General features: G+C 41.9%; 2 protein-coding genes across 2 annotated transcripts in view; one reads left to right on the top strand and one right to left on the bottom strand.

Moving 5' to 3' along the window:
• Nucleotides 1-9,185, top strand: part of LOC118401784 (SLAM family member 9-like) — a 16,658-nt gene extending 7,473 nt beyond the window's left edge. The window contains exon 5 of the mRNA XM_052476223.1: nucleotides 8,246-9,185. The gene's annotated coding sequence lies outside the window, so the exon portion shown is untranslated. The remainder of the gene's footprint in view (nucleotides 1-8,245) is intronic.
• A 7,780-nt stretch (nucleotides 9,186-16,965) lies between these two features.
• Nucleotides 16,966-25,545, bottom strand: LOC118401773 (uncharacterized). Its single transcript, XM_035799365.1, has 5 exons — nucleotides 25,467-25,545; nucleotides 23,002-23,301; nucleotides 20,189-20,317; nucleotides 17,743-17,786; nucleotides 16,966-17,505 (listed from the first exon to the last, which is right to left on the bottom strand). The coding sequence occupies exons 1-5, from the start codon at nucleotides 25,519-25,521 to the stop codon at nucleotides 17,305-17,307; spliced, it is 729 nt and encodes a 242-aa protein (XP_035655258.1). The 5' UTR covers nucleotides 25,522-25,545; the 3' UTR covers nucleotides 16,966-17,304.
• Between the last annotated feature and the right edge of the window lie 51 nt (nucleotides 25,546-25,596).

Here is a 25,596-nt window from a genome sequence, read left to right as displayed (position 1 = left end):
ACGGAGCTGTGAGGGGAACGGCACCTCAGTACCTCCAGGCTCTGATCAGGCCCTACACCCAAACAAGGGCACTGCGTTCATCCACCTCTGGCCTGCTCGCCTCCCTACCACTGAGGAAGTACAGTTCCCGCCAGCCCAGTCAAAACTGTTCGCTGCTCTGGCCCCCCAATGGTGGAACAAACTCCCTCACGACGCCAGGACAGCGGAGTCAATCACCACCTTCCGGAGACACCTGAAACCCCACCTCTTCAAGGAATACCTAGGATAGGGTAAGTAAGGGTAAGTAATCCTTCTCACCCCCCCTTCTCCCCCCCCTAAAAAGATTTAGATGCAAGTGGCTGTTCCACTGGATGTCATAAGGTGTATGCACCAATTTGTAAGTCGCTCTGGATAAGAGCGTCTGCTAAATGACTTAAATGTAAATGTAAATAGGTCAACATTCACAAAGCCGCTGGGCCAGATGGATTACTAGGACGTATACTCAAAGCATGTGCGGACCAATCGCACTCCACACCGCCCTTTCTCACCTGGACAAAAGGAACACCTATGTGAGAATGCTGTTCATCGACTACAGCTCAGCGTTCAACACCATAGTGCCCAAGAAGCTCATCACTAAGCTAAGGACTCTCGCACTAAACACTTCCCTCTGCAACTGGATCCTGGACTGCCTGACGGGCCGCCCCCAGGTGGTAAGACTAGGCAACAATACGTCTGCCACGCTGATCCTTAACACTGTGGCCCCTCAGGGGTGTGTACCTAGTCCCCTCCTGTATTCCCTGTTCACCTACGACTGTGTGGCCAAACATGACTCCAACACCATCATTTAGTTTGCTGACGACACAACAGTGGTAGGCCTGATCACAGACAACGATGAGACGGCCTACAGGGAGGAGGTCAGTTAACTGGCAGTTTGTTAAGGGCTTGTAAGTAAGCATTTCACTGTAAAGTCTACACTTGTATTCGGTGCATGTGGCAAATAAAGTTGGATTGATTTGATCAATATGTTTTGACCATGACAGTTTACAATCTAGGGTTACTCCAATCAGTTTAGTCATCTCAACTTGCTCAATTTCCACATTATTTATCCAATATTTAGTTGAGGTTTTTCGGGTTTACTGAGTGTTTTGTTCCAAATACAATGCTTTAAGTTTTATAAATATTTAGGACTAACTTATTCCTTGCCACCCTCTCTGAAACTAACTGCAGCTCTTTTTTGAGAGTTTTCAGTCATTTCAGTCGCTGTAATAGCTGACATGTAAAGTGTTGAGTCATCCGCATACATAGACTCTGGCTTTACTCAAAGTCGGTGGCATGTCATTAGTAAAAATGGAAAAAGCAAGGGGCCTAAACAGTTACTGTGGGTAATTCCTGATTCTAACTGGATTATATTTGAGAGGCTTCCATTAAAGAACACCCTCTGTGTTCTGTTAGACAAGTAACTCTTTATCCACATTATAGCAGGGTGTTTAAAGCCAAAACAGGCCGTTTTTCCAGCAGCAGACTATGATCAATAATGTCAAAAGCTGCACTGAGGTCTAACAAGACAGCCCCCACAATCATTTTATCATCAATTTCTCTCAGCCAATCATCAGTCATTTGTGTAAGTGCTGTGCTTGTTGAGTGTTCTTCCCTATTAGCATGCTGAAATTCTGTTGTCAGTTTGTTTACTGTAAAATACCATTGTATCCAGTCAAACCAAATGTTTTCTATAAGTTAACTAAGGGTTGGTAACAGGATAATTGGTTGGCTATTTTAGCCAGTAAAGGGGGCTTTACTATTCTTGGGTAGCGGAATGACTTTAGCTTCCCTCCTGGCCTGAGGGCACACACTCTCTAGTAGGCTTAAATTGAAGATGTGTCAAATAGGAGTGGCAATATCATCTGCTATTATCCTCAGTAATTTTCCATCCAGATTGTCAGACCCTGGTGGTTTGTCATTGTTGATGATAGACAGCAATCATTTTTTCACCTCGTCCACACTGACTTTACGGAGTTCAAAAGTACAATTCTTGTCTTTCATAATTTGGGCCGATATCATTGGATGTGGAGTGTCAGCGTTTGTTGCTGGCATGTCATCCCTAAGTTTGCTTATCTTGCCAATGATAAAGTCATTAAAGTAGTTGGCAATATCAGTGGACTTTGTGATGAATGAGCCATCTGATTCAATGAATGATGGAGCCGAGTTGGCTTTTTTCCCCAAAATGTCATTTAAGGTGCCCCAAAGCTTTTTACTGTCATTCTTTATATAATTTCTCTTTGTTTCATAGTGTGGTTTATTTGTTATTTTATTTAGTTACATGATTTCTTAATTTGCAGTAAGTTTACCAATCATTTGGGCTGCCACAAAGGTGGGTCTGGGTGGGCATCTATCCGCGGTGGCGGCTCTGGTGCGGGACGTTGATCCCCCTCCACCTCTGGCTTACCCCACTTAGGTGGCGCCTCTAGAGCGGGGACCCTCGCCTCCGACCCCGGACTGGGGACCTTCGTAGCGGGCCCCGGACTGGGGCGACTCTGGAAGCGACTCTGGCGACACACAGGAGACCTGGCTCTGGGAGCCGGTACAGGACTCACCAGGCTGGGGAGACATACAGGAGGCCTCTTCCTTGGCCGAGGCACCGGATACACTGGGCCGTGGAGGCGCACTGGCGGTCTCGAGCGCAGAGCTGGCATCACCCGTTCTGGCTGGATGCCCGCTTTCACCCGGCAAATGCAGGGCGCTGGCACCCAGCACACCGGCCCGTGAATGCGCAGCCTCAACACAGTGCACATCACCCCATAGCACGGGGCATGACCAGTCACATGCTCGCCATGGTAACCACAGGGAGTTGGCTCAGGTCTACTACCTGACTCTGCCACACTCCCCGTGTGCCCCCCCAAAACATTTTTTGGGGCTGCCTCTCGGGCTTCTTTGCCAGCCGTGTTCGTGTCGCCAACTCCATTCTCCGGTATCCCCTCCTCGTACTGTTCTAGAGAATCCCAGGCGGGCTCCGGCACTCTCCCTGGGTCGACCGACCACCTCTCTATCTCCTCCCAGGTTGTCTCATACTCCAGATAGCGCTGCTCCCATGTCCAGGACTCCCTTTCACGCTGCTCCTCCTTATAACACTGCTTGGTCCGTTGGTGGTGGGAAGTTCTGTCACGGCTGTTGAAGGGAGAGGACCAAGGTGCAGCATGGTGAGCGTACATTTTCTTTATTTTAAGCAAAATGACGCTAAACAAAACAATAAACACTACAAACACCAACCGTGAAGCTCAAAAGCAAAGTGCTCTAAACAACATCAACTTCCCACAAACACAGATGGGGAAAAAGGGTACCTAAGTATGGTTCCCAATCAGAGACAACGATAGACAGCTGTCCCTGATTGAGAACCATACCCGGCCAAACACAAAGAAATAGAAAACATAGAACACAAAACATAGAATGCCCACCCCAACTCATGCCCAGACCAAACCAAAATAGAGACATTAAACGGATCTCCAAGGTCAGGGCGTGACAACACCACAGACAGATCACCACAGATCATCAACATATGAATCACTACAAAACTTATTGTATGACCTCTTATACACTATATTAGGGCCCAGCCTTTGGAACTTTGATTTTCCTAGATACGGCTATTATATTGTGATCACTACATCCTATGGATTTGGATACTGCTATAAAGCACAATTCTGCAGCATTAGTAAAGATGTGATCAATACATGTTGATGACTTAATTCCTGTGCTGTTTGTAACTACCCTGGTAGGTTGACTGACAACCTGATCCAGGTTGCAGGCACTGGTTACAGTTCAGTTTTTTCCTGAGTGGGCAGCTTGATGATACCCTGTCAATATTTAAATCACCCAGAAAATATATTTCTTTGTTGATATCATATACATTATCAATCATTTCACACATATTATCCAGATACTGACTGTTAGCACTTGGTGATCTATAGCAGCTTCCCACCAGAATGGGCTTTAGCTGAGGACAGATGAACCTGTAGCCATATTACTTTAACAGTATTTAACATTAGATCGTCTCTAGGCTTTACAGGAATGTGGTCCTGAATATAGACTGCAACACCGTCCCCGTTGGCATTCATGAATATGAATGTCATCTGCTACAAGCAAGTTACTGACTTCATGGACCTTGTTTCTTAATATGGGCTATTTTTAGCACTTTTCTGGGTTGCTTGATTGTTTTTAATGCTTTACTGGGAAGCTTACCAGAGGTAGACTTCCTCATGTTATTTACATTAGAGTTGATAGTGCAGGGTGAGCTGCATAATGTGGTCTTCCTACTATTGCACACTGACTCAGTGCTAACAGTGTAACTCTGGTTTATAGGCTCATGATTACTGCTTACAATAGCTGGAGGATAAACAGATGTATTCGGTGCAATTAGGGGGACATAAATTAAATGACTTACATTGTGTTTGCCAATGCCTCTAAGATCATGTACATTTGATGCAGCATTATGACGACTCATTGTCACAATTGTAGGGATTAATTGAGCTGGTCTTGGATCATTTACCAGTCATTGTTTCAACGCAGACGAGATATGCGTGGACAGAGTCCAGGAGCCAAGATGATTTGGATGGACTCTGTCATTCCTGTAGAGTATCTTCTGTTTCCAGAAGGTGTCAAAGTTATCGATAAAAGTGACTTTTAGCCAGATGTGTAATGACATCAGTCTGCTGAATATTTCACACTTTCTTTTTCACATGTAGTCATGGCTCTATGTAGTACTGTGCGCCTCCCACAATCTGTTCTGGACTTGGGGACTGTGAAGAGACCTCTGGTGGCATGTCTTGTGCGGTATGCTTGGGTGTCTGAGCTGTGTGCTAGTATTTTAAACAGACAGCTCAGTATCTTTAGCATGTCAATCTCTCAATCTCAATCTCTCTCCACTTTGAGCCATGAGAGATTGACATGCATGTCAGTAGCGTTAGCTCTCCGTGTACTTTTAAGGGCCAGCTGTGCTGCCCTGTTCTGAGCCAACTGCAATTTTCACAAATCCTGACTACACTACTGAACAGTAGTCCAGGTGCACCAAAACCAGGGCCTGTAGGACCTGCCTTGTTGATAGTGTTGTTAAGAAGACAGAGTAGCGCTTTTGTTTCAATATGTTTTGACCATGACAGTTTACAGTCCAGCATTACTCCACCTTGTCGTGTCTCTACTATCATTGAAAATTGAAGACTTGTAGTTTTTATCAAAGATTCTCTGTAATTAGTATTACGCGATCAACTGATTAATCATGTAATTAACTAGGAAGTGGGGGCATTTCCTAAAATAACTTTTCAGATATTTTATCTGATCAATTAGTCTTTGAATTAATGAATGATTTACTTTACCTCACGTTAGTCTCATTTCAAACGTCGTAAATTGTTGGTTATATGCACAAACCCAGTCTTCACTATGAATCGATCAATAAATCAATTGTCAATTCACAGAAATGCATAAACAAACAGTAAATATGGTTACAAGAAATGATAGGAGAATGTGCCCTAGTGGGCTTAACCGGCATGGCGGCTTGTTAGACAAAAGGGGAAGTGGGGGTCGACTAAGAAGTCATTACAGAGTGATAATTATAATAATTGAAATGCTAATCCTTTGCATATGAACGCTCACTCATTCGGGAACAATTGCAATCAATATATATATTTACGCTCAGTGTGTCGTCTTGATCGCTGGTGAAAAGTTTGTTTCTTTTGTAGAATTGTCCATCTCTCTCCCTCTCTCTGTCTTGGTTATAGGGGATAGTTCAGAGTGACATTCATTAATATGTTACAGAATGAATGTTTCGGCGGTTGTCGTTCTTCGCGTTCAATGATACCGAATTCCTAGCTGCAGACTAGTAATTAATATCAAAGACTTGTTCTTATTCTGTCGGTATCGATAGTGTAAGAGTTTAACCACGTGGTATGGTTAAAAGATTCAGCAATGGTCCACAACCTTTGTACTCTCCTAATGGAGAAAAACATGGTCTGGTGATAATTTCTCAAAGTTGGGTTTTATTCGGAATGGCAGAAAGGGGCTGTCCCAGGATGTCTGACCCTAACTGGGCTCAGGGGCGGTCCTCTGATTTAGTTAACTCCAATCCCCTTTTTCAGTTTTCCTTCTTTAAACATTCCAAAATCACATTGTACAATTGTGTAAACAGTATTATACTCACTCATTCATCTTATACAACAATTAGATGTAAACCTCATATCTGAGGCTATTATATAAACAGCCTTATGGTAATGTGGCCACACCGTCTCCCATGAGCTTCCCCAAGTTGTAACAAACAGACCAGTTCGTAGCTGGATTCTTCACCGATCTTTTATACCTTCTCCGGAACATGAAATTTGTTCGTACCTCAAGTTCTGTGAGGTGGAAGAAATTCCTTTGTGCTCCATGAACATTTACTCTGCCTCTTATACTATGTGGCCATGTAGGCAGGGTCTTCTCAGGAATTTACAACCTCTCTCTGATCACAGCATCATAGTTGAAGGAGGTTTAGGGTTTAGTGAATGATTTGTCCCAAATACAATGCCTTTAGTTTTGGAAATATTTAGGACTAACTTATTCCTTGCCACCCATTCTGAAACTAACTGCAGCTCTTTGTTAAGTGTTGCAGTCATTTCAATTGCTGTAGTAGCTGACGCGTATAGTGTTGAGTCATCCATTCCTTCATTCTGCAGTCTTAACTCATCCCAAACCATCTCAATTGGGTTGAAGTAAGGTAATTGTCGAGGCCAGGTCATCTGATGCCCCACTCCATCACTCTCCTTCTTGATCAAATAGCCCTTACACAGCCTGGAGGTTTGTTGGTGTCCTGTTGAAAAACAAATGATTGTCCTACTAAGTGCAATCAGATTGGATTGCGTATCGCTGCAGAGTGCTGTGGTAGCCATGCTGGTTAAGTGTGCCTTGAATTCGAAATAAATCACAGACAGTGTCACCAGCAAAGCACCTCCACACCATCACACCTCCTCCTCCATGCTTCACGATGGGAACCACACATGCGCAGATCATCCATTCACCTATTCTGCATCTCACTAAGACACAGTGGTTGGAACCAAAAATCTCACATTTGGACTCGTCAGACCAATGGAAAAATGTCCACCGATATAATGTCCATTGCTCGTGTTTCTTGGCTGAACCAAGCCTCTTCTTATTATTGGTGTCCTTTAGTAGTAGTTTCTTTGCAGCAATTAGACCATGAAAGCCTGATTCAGCATTCTACTTTGAACAGTTGAATTTGAAATGTGTCTGTTACTTGAACTTTGTGAAGCATTTGTTTGGGCTGCAATTTCTGAGGCTGGTAACTAATGAACTTATCCTGTCAAATATAAAATCGATTTTGATTTGTTTAACACGTTTTTGGTTATTACACGATTCCATGTGTGTTATTTCAAAGTGTTGATGTCTTCACATTTATTCTACAATGTAAAAAAAAGTAAAAATTAAGAAAAGCCCTGGAATGAGTAAGTGTGTCCAAACTTTTGACTGGTACTGTATGTAAATAAGGTATTTCTGTTTTTTATTTTAAATAATATTTGCAAACATTTCTAAAAATCTGTTTTCACTTTATGGGGTGTTGTGTGTAGAATGATGAGTACATTTAAAAAAAACAAGTCTAGAACAAGGCTGTACCGTAACAAAATGTGGAAAAGGTAAAGGTGTCTGAACGCTTTCTGAATGCACTCTAGTTGCGAGCCACAGAATTATAGCCAGGAAAGAGGGGCTTCTGAGGGTGGGCTTGGCATCCATTGGCCCATTGGGCATCGTTTCAGTTTGCATCAGGTGAATAGGATTGGTCGTTGACTCCCTAGTGTGTTATACCTCGTGAGCGACTGAAAGTTAACACATTATATTAATCAAACTTTTGTGAAAACTGTTGAAAACAGGATGTAGTCATTTCACATTATTTAAATTCATAGCTCATTTTATTGTATTTTTATGTAGTTGATTTAAAGGTGACAGAGGGGAAATTATAATCACAGAGTATGCTATATTCAGGGTAAGATACCATATATATTTAACATCACTGATACTGTGTCATTGTTGATGCCATTTTTTTAAATGCAGTTAGTGGAAAATGTATACATTCTAAAATGCTGAGAAATCATGTTAATTTCTTATATTATAGAGCATTGAACCACTGAGAAATATTTAATTTATTGATTTGAGGTAATTAATGACCTTGTTTTATAACCGGGTCACCATTCATAAATTCACAGTGAAAATGTTACTGTATGTTTTTATTCTCCAGACTCCAGGTAACAGTCATGTAGGTGGTGTGGAGCAGGAATCTCCAGGTCCAGCATCACCCTCCATCTACAGTATGGTGGGACGACCCCAACTCCAGCCTATGAACCATTCCACCATGATGGGAGACCAGTCTCCACCTGAGGACTTCCCCATGACCTCCATGACCATGCCTGAGAGTTTAAATGCTACTGTATGGTGGGGAAAAATAGAAGCAAACAGTAATCAGGAATTTTAACATCATCTTAGACCAGGATTCTATCACATAGCTTTTTGTCAGCTATACACCTTTGAAGGCAATGTTCCCGCGTTCACTGAGAAAACATTCAATTCAGTTCAGTCGGGAAAGTATGTTTAAATGTACATAGCTGACAAACCATGATCAAATTGAATTTTGGCCTAAGACCGCGGAATATCCGTGCTGTAGTGTGATTGAAATTTAAAGGCAATGTACCTGCTTGTGTGGGGACTGCATCGGTAAACTCTGCATATGTCGGCTCAATCGGAAATTACCTTTACATTTCTATCGTGCTACAATTCGGATATTCTTCCAAACAACGATCAACTACAGATGAAGGATCTTAATTTGACCACACTGTTGTTGCAGGAAATGCAAACTTGTAGTGTATTCAAGGTTTAAAAATGCTTCTAAAGTTTGGAATTTACACTTTCAAATTTCAAACTTGATTTGCCAATACAAAAAATCTAAAACCTCCACAAACATTTTCATTCATTATATCCCCATAATCCTGATGCTTCAGGATATTTTCCTGCTGTGAGAAACTGGTCAAATTAAGATCCTACATCTGTAAGCACAGCTGTCTTTGAAAATGTTAAATATATTATTTTTTTCCTTTTAACATTTTTGAACCATCATGACAGTAGTATGCTGTACAAGTACAGAAAAATAAGTGAACATTTCAAATAATTTATCATAGTGGGTATTAAACAGAAACACATCGTTCATCTTAATGGGTATTAAACAGAAACACATCATTCATCTTAATGGGTATTAAACAGAAACACATCGTTCATCTTAATGGGTATTAAACAGAAACACATCATTCATCTTAATGGGTATTAAACAGAAACACATCATTCATCTTAATGGGTATTAAACAGAAACACATCATTCATCTTAATGGGTATTAAACAGAAACACATCATTCATCTTAATGGGAATTAAACAGAAACACATCGTTCATCTTAATGGGTATTAAACAGAAACATCTTAATCATTCATCTTAATGGATATTAAACAGAAACACATCATTCATCTTAATGGGAATTAAACAGAAACACATCATTCATCTTAATGGGTATTAAACAGAAACACATCATTCATCTTAATGGGTATTAAACAGAAACACATCATTCATCTTAATGGGTATTAAACAGAAACACATCATTCATCTTAATGGGTATTAAACAGAAACACATCATTCATCTTAATGGGTATTAAACAGAAACACATCATTCATCTTAATGGGTATTAAACAGAAACACATCATTCATCTTAATGGGTATTAAACAGAAACACATCATTCATCTTAATGGGTATTAAACAGAAACACATCATTCATCTTAATGGGTATTAAACAGAAACACATCGTTCATCTTAATGGGTATTAAACAGAAACACATCATTCATCTTAATGGGTATTAAACAGAAACACATCATTCATCTTAATGGGTATTAAACAGAAACACATCGTTCATCTTAATGGGTATTAAACAGAAACACATCGTTCATCTTAATGGGTATTAAACAGAAACACATCATTCATCTTAATGGGTATTAAACAGAAACAAATCATGTATCATAGTGGGTACTAAACAGAAACAAATGAACCAAAAACATGTGATACTGTACAGTCAGATATTCTTATATCATGTTATGCTGTGCATTATACTATGTCATGTAATGCTATATTATGGCAGGCCCTAATAATATGCATTGAAATGCTATGCTATCTTACATTAGGCTAAAGACATGCTACGGTACTTTGGCGACTGGTAAGTGTTTTTTTCCTTTGGGCTGTATGTTTCAATGTGTAGTTCATACATGCATAATCTATACGCAGAATTAACGTTTTACCTTAATAAGCAGCTGTTTTCTGGAAGCTGTGCGGCACCATTTTCCCTACATTTACCTCAACGTGCGCCAGCCCGGTAGAAATTCGCGTTTCAGCCGATGAGCTTCAGCCCCTTGCCATTTGAGTGACAGCTAACAAGACACACACACCCACACACAGCAGAGCGAGAGAGAGCAATGACGTGTTACACATATCTGCACATTTGTGGCGTGGCACGCAATTTTCAGGTCCCACTTTTGGCTTGTGAGCGTTACTTTCAGAACTACTTCCTAAAAAATATAACAAATAAAATAAAAATATCTAAGGTATGTATATATCAACAAATGAAAAGAAAAAGTAAATATTTTTTAAAACTTTTTAAATGACCCAATCTGGTTTACATGTGCAGGCAACATCCTTCTGTTTCTGTGTACTGTACATTGTTACATAAAAAGGAACATCATCTGCTGCTGTATGGGGCGGCAGGGTAGCCTAGTGGTTAGAGCGTTGGATTAGCAGTCGAACGGTTGAAAATTCAAATCCCTGAGCTGACAAGGTACGAATCTGTCGTTCTGCCCCTGAACAGGCAATTAAACCACAGTTCCTAGGCCGTCATTGAAAATAAGAATGTGTTCTTAACTGACTTGCCTAGTTAAATAAAGATAACAAATAAAAAAATAATTGTAAATAATATCGTCACTGTGGGAAGCCCTGTCAATTGTAAAAATACAATAAACATAATTCTGTCACTCGTGGGCTTAAATCAGTATTGTTTGTAGAATGTATCCCTGATGTAGAGGGTGATGACAGCAGAGATCATGATGACCAGCCTCACAGACACCAGGAGGATCTTCAACATGTACACAGACACGCCAGCAGGGGGAGTCACTGGGCTACAACAGTTAGACATTATGTTACAGTTCCTCTAGTCCAGCACGTCAGACAAAAGGGTTGGGACACTTCCATTTCAATTCCAGTCAATACAGAAAGTAAACCAAATTCCAATTCCTAATTTTCCAAATTGAAAAGCATTGAAATGAACTGGAATGGAAATGGAATTGACCATTACCCTGCTAGACACTTCAACAATTAGCCTGGGGACTACCCTGAGTTTACAGTTCCTGTAATGTGTATAGTTCCTACAATAATGTTCCCTGCCTGTAGTTCAGGCCCTGAAGCAAAGATATGCATATTATTGGTACCATTTGAAAGGAAACACTTTACAGTTTATGGAAATGTGAAAGTAATGTAGTGGAATATAACACAATAGATCTGGTAAAAGATAATAGAAAGAGAAAACCGTTTTTGTATTTTTTTACCATCATCTTTGAAATGCAAGAGAAAGGCCATAATGTTTTATTAGTCCTTAGATTTTCAAGCTGATATAACTTAACTGTAATTAAACCACTCAGGAAAATTCTATGTCGTCTTGGTAAGCAACTCCAGTGTATATTTGGCCTTGTTTTGGGTTATTGTCCTGCTGAAAGGTGAATTTGTCTCCCAATGTCTGATGGAAAGTAGACTGAACCAGGTTTTCCTCTAGGATTTTGGCTGCGCGTAGCTCTATTCCATTTATGTTTAAACAAACTCCTTAGTCCTTGCAGATGACAAACATATCCACAACATGATGCAGTCACCACCATGCTTGAAAACAATGTGTTGCATTTTCCCCAAACATAACGCTTTGCATCCAGGACAAAGGTAAACTGTTTCTATAAAAAAATAATAACTTCAAGAAGGGAACCTGCCTAACTGATTATCGACCCGTAGAACTCATGTCGGTAGCCACAAAGTGCTTTGAAAAGCTGGTCATGCTTCACATCAACACCATCATGCCGAGACCCACCTCAATTCGCGTACCACCCCAACAGATCCACAGAGGATGCAATCTCAATCTCAATCTCAATCTCAATCTCAATCTCAATCTCAATCACACTCCACACTGCCCATTCCCACCTGGACAAAATTAACACCAATGTTAGTGCTGTTCATTGACTACAGCTCAGTGTTCAACACCATAGTACCAACAAAGTTCATCACTAAGCTAAGGACCCTGGGACTAAACACCTCCCTCTGCAACTGGATCCTGGACTTCCTGATGGGCTGCCACCAGGTGGTGAGGGTAGACAACAACACATCTGCCACCCTAATCCTCAACACTGGGGCCCCTCAGGGGTGTCTGCTTATTCCCCTCCTGTACTCCCTGTTCACCTACGACTGTGTGGCTAAGCACTTGGACTTTTCTGCTGTGGAAAAGCACATAGAGACAGCCTCAATTGTAGTTTAAAGTCGGTAACTCATATGATGCCTTTTGCACCCTCATGAGGATGTGGTCGGCGACACTTTGCTTCTTGAATGTCCAATATCTTGAAACCTTGACTGCTGACATGCATAACATTTTCGGCGCTGTATTAACAGTGGACTAATGAAAACCTTTTTGGAGTGGATTTTTCCTGTAAAGCCTCCAGGTTTGATACATTATGAGGCTATTGTAATGCTTTGTAAGATGTGTCATGTCATGAGCATGTATGCCTCTCTTAAAATATCTTATTACCTGACTAATGATGATCCTGATCCTGACTAATGATCCTGACTAATGATGATCCTGATCCTGACTAATGATCCTGACTAATCCATTTTGTGTCAGGTGACATTTTGATACATAGAATAAATAACTTATCACAAGACATTATAAAAATTCATACATGCTTTTAACAAGCTATAAAGCATTTATATTGGCAGGCTTTAAGTAAAGTGAAAGACACATGAGTTCCATGAACCACACATAGCCTGCTGGTGTTACTTCTGTCAGTGTGGTTTGAGCCAGAAATATATTTTAATTGTAGATTAACTCAACAGGAAACACAGATACAAGCAAAGATACTTTTTACACAGTATCCTCTTTTCTACCTTTTTATGGACAATGAAGCCCCCTTTGACCACCATCAGTGTTGAAAAAGTATCTAATTTGGGGGTTTGGATTGATGACCTGCATAACATGTTCAGGGGTGCAACAAAACCAAAAAAAAATTCATTCAAACAGAAGGGGGAACTAACAAAGAGTCACTGACAACAACCAAAACGAATCAGCTGGGGTTATAGGAGGGGTTCGGAAAGACACTCAAGGGGGTGTCCACTGAAAGACCACACTAAAAATAAAATGGTTCTTGGAGGACCTTTCAGGATAATTGAAGGTTAAAAAAAAATCCTTAAGGTTAATTTAAGAACCTAAACACTGCCATCAGTTCTAATTATTTTGACCTTTGTAGACTTAAGGGGTGCTTTGAAGAACCCTTTTCAAAATAAGGGTTTGTTTTGGAACTAGCAGTGCGCTCGTGACTAAAGGGCGCTCGTGCCTATAATTGAAATTGAGAACGTTGGCCAAAAGATGCCCTGGGAAGCGGGAAGCGTGTGGATGGTTGGAAACACACAGATAAGAGATGACTTACAACTGATCAATGTGAAAGGTGAGTAAACATTAGCTATTCGCTAGCTAAGATAATAATTCATCAATCATCAAAAAGCTCTACTGAACAAAATTATAAAGGCAACGTGTACAGTGTTGGTCCCATGTTCCATGAGCTGAAATAAAAGATCCCCAAAAGTTTCAATAAGCACAAAAAGCATATTTCTCTCAAATGTTGTGCACAAGTTTGTTTACATCCCTGTTAGAGGGCATTTCTCATTTGCCAAGATAACCAATCCACAGGGGTGTCATATCAAGAAGCTGATTTAGCAGCATGATCATTACACATGTGCACCTTGTTCTGGGGACAATAAAAGACCACTCTAAAATGTGCAGTTTTGTCAGATAACACAATGCCACAAATGTCTCAAGTTTTGAGGGAGTGTGCAATTGGCATGCTGACTGCAGGAATGTCCACCAGAGCTGTTGCCAGAGAATTGAATATTAATTTCTCTACCATAAATCGCCTCCAACGTCATTTTAGAGAATTTTAGAAAACCGGCCTCACAACCACAGACCCCATTTAACCACGCCAGACCAGGACCTCCACATCCGGCTTCTTCACCTGCGGGATTGTCTGAGACCAGCAACCCTGACAGCTGTTGAAACAGGAGTATTTCTGTCTGTAATAAAGCCCTTTTGTAGGGAAAAAGATCATTCTGATTGGCTGGGCTTGGCTCTCCATTGGGTGGTCATATGCCCTCCCAGGCCCACCCATGGCTGCACCCTGTCCAGTCATGTGAAATCCATAGATTAATGCCTAATTCATTAATTTCAATTGACTGATTTCCTTATATGAACTATAACACAGTAAAATCTTTTCAGGCTGCGTTTATATTTTTGTTCAGTATAAATAAACAGTAACCAGCGCCCTTCCTGTAGTACAATACATGTTACAATGATATTCAATTATGATAAATTAAATACTGGTATTTCAATGCACACCTCAAACTACTGTGCTAATGCTACGCTCGGTTGTAGTAGCTTTTCTATAATAAAACAATGCTAGTGGCAAATAGCAAACCCACAATGGAAACAATAAAATAGCATAATATTCACAATAGCTCGGAAACGCTGCATTTTCCCTACACAACTGGTGCTGTAGCCTCCAATGAAACGGCGGGAGAAGTTGGCAAACCCCAGGAAACGTTGGCAAACCCCAGGAAACGTTGGCAAACCCCAGGAAACGTTGGCAAACCCCAGGAAACGTTGGCAAACCCCAGGAAACGTTGGCAAACCCCAGGAAACGCCAGGAAACGTTGGCAAACCCCAGGAAACGTTGGCAAACCCCAGGAAACGTTGGCAAACCCCAGGAAACGTTGGCAAACCCCAGGAAACGTTGGCAAACCCCAGGAAACGCCAGGAAACGTTGGCAAACCCCAGGAAACGTTGTAGCTGCACCCTGGACGTCGGTTGGGACCAATTCACTTCTGCTTTCAACTTTTCAGGGTCCATCTGGACATTTCCTTCAGTGATGACATATCCGAGAAAGGTGATTGCAGAACGGTGGAACTCGCACTTCTCCGCTTTCACAAATAACTGGTTCTCCAGGAGGTGCTGAAGGACTTGTTGAACATGGAAGACTTGTTCTTGGGCAGAACGGGAAAACACCAAGATGTCGTCGAGGTTTACAAACACGAATCCATTGAACATGTCCCGGAGCACATCGTTTACCAGGTCCTGGAAGACAGTGGTGAGTTGGTGAGTCCAAACAGCATGACCAGGTACTCATAATGTCCACTGGCAGTGTTGAAGGCAGTCTTCCACTCATCTCCTTCGCATATCAGAACCAGGTGGTATGCATTCCGAAGGTCCAGCTTGGAGAAGATGGTAGCCTCCTGGAGAGGTTCGAAAGCCGAGGAGAGGAGTGGTAGGGGGTTGCGATTCTTGACCGTTAAGTCATTAATCAATGCACGGACGCAGCGTCTTGTTCTTCTTTTCCACAAAGAAAAACCCTGCGCAGGCAGGGGATGCAGAAGGACAGATGCCCCCAACAGCCAGAGAGTCCTCAATATACTCCATGGCCTTGGTCTCCGGGCGGGATAGGGAATATAGCCAACCACGAGGCGGTGTGGTGCCTGGGAGAAGGTCAATGGCACAATCGTAGGGACAATGCGGGGGAAGAGAAGTAGCCCGTGCCTTGCTGAAGACCTCCAGGATGTCATGGTACTCTGCGGGAACGGCAGAGAAATGCGAGGCTTTACTTAAGCCCTGAGGAGGTCTCAGGGAAGGCTGCGCCACTTTGAGACAATGGGAATGACAGAACAGACCCAGGATTGAACTCGTGGTCCAGTTAATAACGGGGTTGTGTTTTTGGACAGGAACATGGGGGACTCAAAGAGGAAAAGCTACATAGCCTCACTGTGATTTCTTGAAACCCGCAGATTAACAGGAACAGTGCTGTGGGTAACACTTCCAATGGCTTAGCGTCCATGGGAAGAGAGAGGAGTTGAATGAGGATACATAATTCAGAAACTAGGGTAGCGGCCATAAAACTCTGATCCACCCGGAGTCAATGAACACCCGAAGAGACTTAGACTGGTCTCCCCACAGCGGTATCATAAAAAGGAGTGTGGATGATGGGAATTAGAGGATTCCCAGTTTCTCACCAGAGTACTTGTACCTACTAAAGAAATAGGTCTCTTAACAGGGCAGGTGGCAATATAATGTCCCGCAGCCCCACAGTACCGATAACAGTTGGAACTCAGTCTACGAGAACGTTCCCTAGGCGATAGTTGAGCTCTGCCCAGTTGCATAGGCTCATGAGTAACCGACTCACTCGTCACCGATGATTCGAGGGAACTCGGGTGGCTTCGGCTCCTCTCTGAAGTGCACACTTCAGGGACCTCTGGATTCCTTCGAAGGTGAGCACGCAGCAGTGGATGAATGAATGTTCCTGAGACCCGACCTCCTCTCACTCCGACGTTGTCGTAGACGCCCAACAATCCTAATCGTGAGGGAATCGAGGTCAAATGGTAACCCCTGCGCTGCAAACTCCTCTTTTATTTCCCCCTGAAGGAAGGTGTTGAACAGAACCTCCAGGTTCCAGGCACTCTCAGCGGCCAATGTGTGAAACTCTACCGCGTATTTTCTGCTGGCTTGCCCCACCACCACAGAAAGCACTGAGCTAGGCTGAAACACCTGCATTTTGGAGCTCCATTACTCAAGGAAACAAAAAAGAGACCATATTTGTAAGCGGCTTTATTAACTCAATGATATTTTTTTTTTTTACATTGTTTGCAAACTGATATGTGACACGTATTAATGGCAAAATAACATGCAAAACAGGCAAGCCCATTGCTAAAAATGTTGGGCTCAAAACACCTGCCCTGAATGACAGGTACCACTGCATCTAGGCACCATTTACAGATCATTTCCGAGTTAGCTAGCATATGCAGCATTTATTGTGAAAGCCGTCTCAGCGAATGCAGGAACATTGGCTTTAAAAGATGCTTAGCCAACAAAGGGCGATCTAATAAAATCAGAGTTAATCCCAGCCTAGAATAATGTTAAAATTCATGATTATTGTTGGCTAGTCTTTTCCCCCACCACAGCATATAAACTCTCAGGCATGGAGGTCATGGTGGCCATGGGGAGGTCCACAGGCAAAGGCTGGTGGTTAACAGGCTGGGGTTGGGGTAGTCCCACCATACTGTAGATGGAGGGTGATGCTGCACCTGGAGATTCCTGCTCCACACCACCTACATGACTGTTACCTGGAGTCTGGAGAATAAAAACATACAGTAACAACTTCACTGTGAATTTATGAACGGTGACCCGGTTATAAAACAAGGTCATTAATTACCTCAAATCAATAAATGTAATATTTCTCAGTGGCTGTTCAATGCGCTACAATGTAAGCATTAAATGAACGTAACTTTATCTTTAATTAAGAATGTATACATTTTCCAATATCGTTTTAGTTTTTTAAATGACAGTAGCTGAGGTACAGTATCTTACCCTGACTGTAGCATACTCTGTGTTTATCATTTCCTCTTTGTCACCTATAATTCAACAACATAAAAATAGAATAAACATTTAAAAGTAAGATGTTCAGAGACGCTCCATATATATATGAACTGTTTAATATACACCACATTGTAACGGGATCTGGACACCGCTTCAAATGAGTGAATTCGGCTATTTCTGCCACACCCATTGCTGATAGGTGTATAAAATCGAGCACAGTTGTGCAACCTCTATAGACAAACAATGGCAGTAGAATGGCCTTACTGAACAGGTCAATGACTTTCAACGTGGCAACATCATAGGATGCCACCTTTCCAACAAGTCAGTTCATAAAATTTCTGCACTGCTAGAGCTGCCACGGTCAACTGTAAGTGCTGTTATTGTGAAGTGGAAACGTCTAGGAGCAACAACGGCTCAGCCACGAAAAACTGTTCATCGGGAGCTTCATGATATGGGTTTCTATGGCCGAGCAGCCACACTCAAGCCTAAGATTGGAGTGGTGTAAAGCTTGCCACCAAAGTTTGGTGTAGGAGGAATAATGGTCTGGAGCTTTTTTTCATGGTTTGGGCTAGACCCCTTAGTTCCAGTGAAATCTTAACGCTACAGCATACAATGACATTCTAGATTATTCTGTGCTTCCAACTTTGTGCAACAGTTTGGGGAATACCCTTTCCTGTTTTCAGCATGACAATGCCTCTGTGCACAAAGTGAGGTCCATACAGAAATGGTTTGTTGAGATCAGTGAGGAAGAACTTGAAAGACCTGCATAGAGCCCTGACCTCAACCAAATTGAACAGCTTTGGGATGAAATAGAATAACGACTGCGAGCCAGGCCTAATCACCCAACACCAGTGACCGACCTCGCTAATGCTCTTGTGGCTGAATGGAAGCAAGTTCCCGCCACAATGTTCCAACATCTAATGGTACTAGCATTCCCAAAAGAGTGGAGGCTGTTATAGCAGCAAAGGAGGGGACCACCTCCATATTAATGCCCATGATTTTGGAATGAGATGTTCGACGAGCAGCTGTACACATACTTTTGGCAATGTCGTATATATACATTACCAGTCAAAAGTTGACACACCTACTCATTCAAGGGCTTTTCTTTATTTTGACTATTTTCTACATTGAGAATGCAGAAAGTGTGAAACTGTCACTAAGGCAAAAGGTGGCTACATTGAAGAATCTCAAATATAAAATATTTGTTTAACCCTTTTTTGGTTACTACATGATATTTCATCGTTTGGATGTATTCACTAATATTCTACAATGTATAAAATAGTAAAAATTAAGAAAAACCCTTAAATGAGTAGGTGTCCAAACTTTGACTGGTACTGTATATACACACTACCGTTCAAAAGTTTGGGGTCACTTAGAAATGTCCTTGTTTTTGAAAGAAAAGCACATTTTTTGTCCATTAAAATACCATGAAATTGATCAGAAATACAGTGTAGACATTGTTAATGTTGTAAATGACTACTGTAGCTGGAAACGGCAGATTCTTTTGAGTTCCTCTGTCCAGTGTCTGTTCTTTAGCCCATTTTAATATTTTATCGTTATTGGCCAGTCTGAGATATGGCTTTTCCTTTGCAACTCTGCCTGGAAGGCCAGCATCCCGGAGTCGCCTCTTCACTGTTGAGACTGGTGTTTTGCGGGTACTATTTAATGAAGCAGCCATTTGAGGACTTGTGAGGTGTCTATTTCTCAAACTAGACACTAATGTACTTGTCCTCTTTCTCAGTTGTGCACCCGGGCCTCCCACTCCACTTTCTATTCTGGTTAGAACCAGTTTGTGCTGTTCTGTAATGTCTCGCATTGATTAGCCTTAATTTCTCAGAACAAGAATAGACTGACGAGTTTCAGAAGAACATTCTTTGTTTATGGCCATTTTCAGCCTGTTATCAAACCCACAAATGCTGATGTTCCAGATACTCAACTAGTCTAAAGAAGGCCCGTATTATTGCTTAACAACAGTTTTTAGCTGTGCTAACATGATTGCAAAAGGGTTTTCTAATGATCAATTCGCCTTTTTATAATGATCAACTTGGATTAGCAAACACAACGTGCCATTGGAACACAGGAGCGATGGTTGCTGAAAATGGGCCTCTGTACGCCTCTGTAGATATTCCATTAAAAGTTAGCCGTTTCCAGCTACTATAGTCATTTACAACATTGACAATGTATTTCTGATCAATTTTATGTTATTTTAATGGACAAAAAAAAAATGTTTTTCTTTCAAAAACCAGGACATTTATGTGACCACAAACTTTTGAACGGTAGTGTAAGTGTACTGTATATGTATGTATTTGTGTGTGTATATGTATGTCGATGTGTGTGTATATAATATATACAAAATTGACATTTAATCACATCCTGTTCTCACCAGTATTCACAATAGTTAATGAAGTTACTGTAATAAGATTGCTCCTGAGCTTACCTTCATTTATCTTCCGCCAAAGAACAATGCTAATCAGGACGAATAATCCAACTATGATGAGGACACTGACAGGTATCCAGACTTTGACATCGGAGTTGTCGTCCACTTCCTCCCGCGATAGATCCTCTGCTTCCTCCCACAAAATATAAAAATCAGCAAAGCATATATTTTTTATTTTACCTTTTTTTTTTTAACCAGGTTGACCAGTTGAGAACAAGTTCTAATTTACAACTGCAACCTGGCCAAGATAAAGCAAAGCAGTGCGGCACAAATACAGAGTTAGACATGGATTAAACAAACATACAGTTTGTAGCCTGGTTACTCTAGGTTTCTTCCTAGGTTTTGGCCTTTCTAGGGAGTTTTTCCTTGCCACCGTGCTTCTACACCTGCATTGCTTGCTGTTTGGGGTTTTAGGCTGGGTTTCTGTACAGCACTTTGATATCAGCTGATGTAAGAAGGGCTTTATAAATAAATGTGATTTGATACAGTCAATAACACAATAGAAAAGTCTCTGTACAGTGTGTGGAAATGAGGTAAGATACAGGAGGTAAGGCAATAAATAGGCCATGGTGGTGAAATAATTACAATTGAGCAATTAAAACACTGGAGTGATAGATGTGCAAAAGATGAATGTGCAAGTAGAGATACTGGGGTGCAAAGGAACAAAAAAATAACAGTATGGAGATGAGGTAGTTGGATGGGCTATTTACAGATGGGCTATGTACAGGTGCAGTGATATGTGAGCTGCTCTGACAGCTGGTGCTTAAAGTTAGGGAGGGAGATATGAGTCTCAAGCTTCAGTGATTTTTGCAATTGGTTCCAGTCATTGGCAGCAGAGAATTGGAAGGAAAGGCGGCCAAAGTAGGAATTGGCTTTGGGGGTGACCAGTGAAATATACCTGCTGGAGCGCGTGGTATGGGTGGGTGCTGCTATGGTGACCAGTGAGCTGAAATAAGGCGGGGCTTTACCTAGCAGGGTCTTGTAGATGATCTGGAGCCAGTGGGTTTGGCAACGAATATGAAGCGAGGGCCAGCCAACGAGAGCATACAGGTCGAGGTGGTGAGTAGTATATAGGGTTGGTGACAAAACGGATGGCACTGTGATAGACTGCATCCAATTTGCTGAGTAGAGTGTTGGAGGCTATTTTGTAAATGACGTCGCCAAAGTCAAGGATCGGTAGGATGGTCAGTTTTACGAGGGTATGTTTGGCAGCATGAGTGAAGGATGCTTTGTTGTTTTTGAAGCCGATTCTAGATTTAATTTTGGATTGGAGATGCTTAACGTGAGTCTGGAAGGAGAGTTTACAATCTAGTCAAACACCTAGGTATTTGTAGTTGTCCACATATTCTAAGTCAGAACCGTCCAGAGTAGTGGTGCTGGATGGGCGGGCAGGTGCAGGCAGTGATTGGTTGAAGAGTATGCATTTAGTTTAACTTGCATTTAAGAGCAGTTGGAGGCTATGGAAGGAGAGTTGTATGGCATTGAAGCTCATCTAGCGGTTAGTTAACAGTGTCCAAAGAAGGGCCAGAAGTATACAGAATGATGTCGTCTGCGTAGAGGTGGATCAGAGAATCATCAGCAGCAAGAGCGACATCATTGATGAATATAGAAAAGAGTCGGCCTGAGAATTGAACCCTGTGGTACCCCCATAGAGACTGCCAGAGGTCCGGACAACAGGCCCTCCGATTTGACACACTGAACTCTGAGAAGTAGTTGATGAACCAGGCGAGGCAGTCATTTGAGAGACCAAGGCTGTTGAGTCTGCCGATAAGAATGTGGTGATTGACAGTCGAAAGCCTTGGCCAGGTCGATGAATACAGGTGCACAGTATTGTCTCTTATCGATGGCGGTTATGATCAGGTTTAGGACCTTGAGTGTGGCTGAGTTGCACCCGAGACCAGCTCGGAAACCAGATTGCATGGTGGAGAAAGTACGGTGGTATTCAAAATGGTTGGTGATCTGTTTGTTAACTTGGCTTTCGAAGGCCTTAGAATGGCAGGGTATGATAGATCGGTCTGTAGCAGTGTGGGTCTGGAGTGTCTCCCCCTTTGAAGAGGGGGATGACCATGGCAGCTTTCCAATCTTTGGGGATCTCAGACGATATTAAAGAGAGGTTGAAAAGGCTAGTAATAGGGGTTGCAACCAATGCAGCGGATCATTTTAGAAAGGGTCCAGATTGTCTAGCCCGGCTGATTCGTAGGGGTCCAGATTTTGCAGCTTTTTCAGAACATCGGCTATCTGGATTTGGGTGAAGGAGAAATGGGGAGGCTTGGGAAAGTTGCTGTGGGGGGGGGGGGTACAGGGCTGTTGACCAGGGTAGGTGTAGCCAGGTGGAAAGCATGGCCAGCCGTAGAAAAATGCTTATTGAAATTCTCAATTATAGTGGATTTATCGGCGGTGACATTGTTTCCTAGCCTCAGTGCAGTGGGCAGCTGGGAGGAGGTGATCTTGGTTCCTTAACTTCCCTGAAAAGTTGCATATTCCTGGTGCTATTCGATGCTAATGCAGTACACCACAGGATGTTTTTGTGCTGGTCAAGGGCAGTCAGGTCTGGAGTGGAGTTTATATGACATGTAGTCTAGTTTGTGTGTGCATGTACAGGTGTCATTGATGGTGGAGTCAGTTCACTGTCAGGACTGGAGGCACAACTCACTGAAAACATATAGAAACCATTTATTGTTAGTGCTTTAACCTCAGTACATAAGCTAGAGTCCCAATGAATATGCATTTAACCTGCACACCATGTTTAGCTCTATTGATTGATACTGTAACTGTCACTATATAATAAAATAGAAAAAAACTGTCAGACATACCTTGGACTTTTATCAAGTATGCAGCTACGGTGCAGTCTTTTTCACCACTCACTACTGCATCATAATGTCCACTGTCTTCTTCCTGTAGGTTCTTCAGTAGCAGAGAGAAGTCTCCCTCACTAAATTCAGCCCTACCTCGGTACCTTTCAAAGGTAACGTTTGGGGGGAACTTTACAACATTGGCTGATCTGTTAAACTTCCAAAATATCACATCATCTTCTTTCAGTGCAACATTTGTCTGGACATTCAGGTGAACATCCTGTCCCTTCAGCACAAACACAGAGGTCTCAGCACTGGGCTCTGAAATAAACACACAGAATACTTCATGTAAAAAAATATGAAAAAGCCCATCGTACAATGTGACAAATACAGCAGTAGGATATGAATTTAGTAACGCAACCTCCCAAAGGAATGTGTGCACATTTTTAGTTTTTGCAAATAGCCAAACTGACTGACACATCGTAATGACCCAATTTGCAGACTTTGTAGTTTGGGCTAGAATTTATCTATACACCCTATTTGCTAAATGGTTTAAATATTAACCCATTAAAAAGATCAGCTGCCTTTAGATCAGAGTCAAAACTTTTGTTACAAGTAATACATAAGTACTTTTACAATAAAGAACTGGGATATGATACACACTATCAACTGTTCAGTTGGGGCGGCAGGTTGGGCCAATAACCAAAAGGTTGCTGGATCGAATCCCTGAGCTGACAAGGTAAAAATCTGTCGTTCTGCCGCTTAACAAGGCAGTTCACCCACTGTTCCTTGGTAGGCTGTCATTGTAAATGAGAATGTGTTCTAACTGACTTGCCTAGTTAAATAAAGGTTTAATAAAAATAAAGTTCAGTTTCAGAAACCGTTCAGTAAAAGCAACTTGATGAATTATAACTCCAGGAAGTACAACCTAATCTGCCTAAAAGCATAGATAACTTGGGTGCTCAAGAGAGGGGGTCTTTTTCAGCCCACATATTTGTGGTTGGCTGACAGACATGTCTAAAAACAGCTGAGCTGTTTTTCCGGTAGTGAGAAGTTCCATGCTACAAATGGTGTAGTTTCCTGTCACTGACTTTACTGTAATGACACTGAACTTGTTCTTACAATAGTACAGTATGCTATCACAACCAAACATTGTTGTATTACAAAACATATTTAAAAAATTTTTTTTTAAATGTGCCCTACAGTTAATTACATGCTGTACTTTCAATTTAAAAGTCTATCAATTACTTGAATGTTGTAAAAAAAAAACATAACACATGACTTAAAACTTTAGTACTTCATCTATGTTCACACACTGGCTAGACATCCAGTACCCACTGGCTAGACATCCAGTACCCACTGGCTAGACATCCAGTACCCACTGGCTAGACATCCAGTACCCACTGGCTGGACATCCAGTACCCACTGGCTGGACATCCAGTACCCACTGGCTAGACATCCAGTACCCACTGGCTAGACATCCAGTACCCACTGGCTAGACATCCAGTACCCACTGGCTAGACATCCAGTACCCACTGGCTAGACATCCAGTACCCACTGGCTAGACATCCAGTACCCACTGGCTGGACATCCAGTACCCACTGGCTAGACATCCAGTACCCACTGGCTGGACATCCAGTACCCACTGGCTGGACATCCAGTACCCACTGGCTACATCCACTGGCTGGACATCCAGTACCCACTGGCTGGACATCCAGTACCCACTGGCTAGACATCCAGTACCCACTGGCTAGACATCCAGTACCCACTGCCTAGACATCCAGTACCCACTGGCTAGACATCCAGTACCCACTGGCTAGACATCCAGTACCCACTGGCTGGACATCCAGTACCCACTGGCTGGACATCCAGTACACATGGGGTGGCAGAGTAGCCTAGTGGTTAGAGCATTGGACTAGTACAAGGTACACAATCTGTCATTCTGCCCCTGAACAGGCAGTTAACCCACTGCTCCTAGGCTGTCATTGAAAATAAGAATTTGATCTTAACTGACTTGCCTAATAAAATAAAGTTAAAATAAAACATTTAAAAACTGGCTAGACATCCAGTACACCAATAAAATGGCCACCCAGACTATTTACATTTGTTTTTACACTGCTGCTACTCGCTGTTTATTATCTATGCATAGTCACTTTACAAATTACCTCGACTACCCTGTACCCCTGCACACTGACTGTACCGGTACCCCCTGTATATAGTCTCGTTATTGTTATGTACATTTCTTGTGTTACTTTGTTTATTAAGTAAATATTTTATTAAATCTATTTATTGAACTGAATTGTTGGTTAAGGGCTTGTAAGTAAGCATTTCACGGAAAGATACAATTTGATTTGGACTGGTTATAAGCAGAGTAATTAGTACAAATTATACTGCCTGTTACTTACTAACCTACTAACAGATTATAGACACATGTCTAATCAATATATTAAATATCACTATACAGATGTCTTATAAAATGTTTTTACCTGAATGATGGAGGAGAGTTAGTAGAATAGGGAGGGTGAAACGCACAGTCACCATACTTTGACAAATTACTAAACCTAAATGAGGAAGTATTGTCACATAGGTCTAGACTTCCTTTTACTCTAGTAGGTT

Source organism: Oncorhynchus keta, chromosome 23 (genome assembly GCF_023373465.1).
Source record: "Oncorhynchus keta strain PuntledgeMale-10-30-2019 chromosome 23, Oket_V2, whole genome shotgun sequence".
NCBI classification, from domain to species: Eukaryota; Metazoa; Chordata; class Actinopteri; order Salmoniformes; family Salmonidae; genus Oncorhynchus; species Oncorhynchus keta.
Note: the sequence above shows the minus strand (reverse complement) of the source record. Positions and strands in the feature narration are given on the sequence as shown.

What these genes read in the sequence shown, in the direction of transcription:
- LOC118401773 (XM_035799365.1), bottom strand. Translation starts at nt 25,521, where the DNA reads ATGGTGACTGTGCGTTTCACCCTCCCTATTCTACTAACTCTCCTCCAT. An exon ending in AACTCTCCTCCATCATTCAG is followed by an intron (nt 23,302 to 25,466) that starts GTAAAAACATTT and finishes TGTTTATTTCAG; the next exon opens with AGCCCAGTGCTGAGACCTCT. An exon ending in ATACTTGATAAAAGTCCAAG is followed by an intron (nt 20,318 to 23,001) that starts GTATGTCTGACA and finishes TGTGGGAGGAAG; the next exon opens with CAGAGGATCTATCGCGGGAG.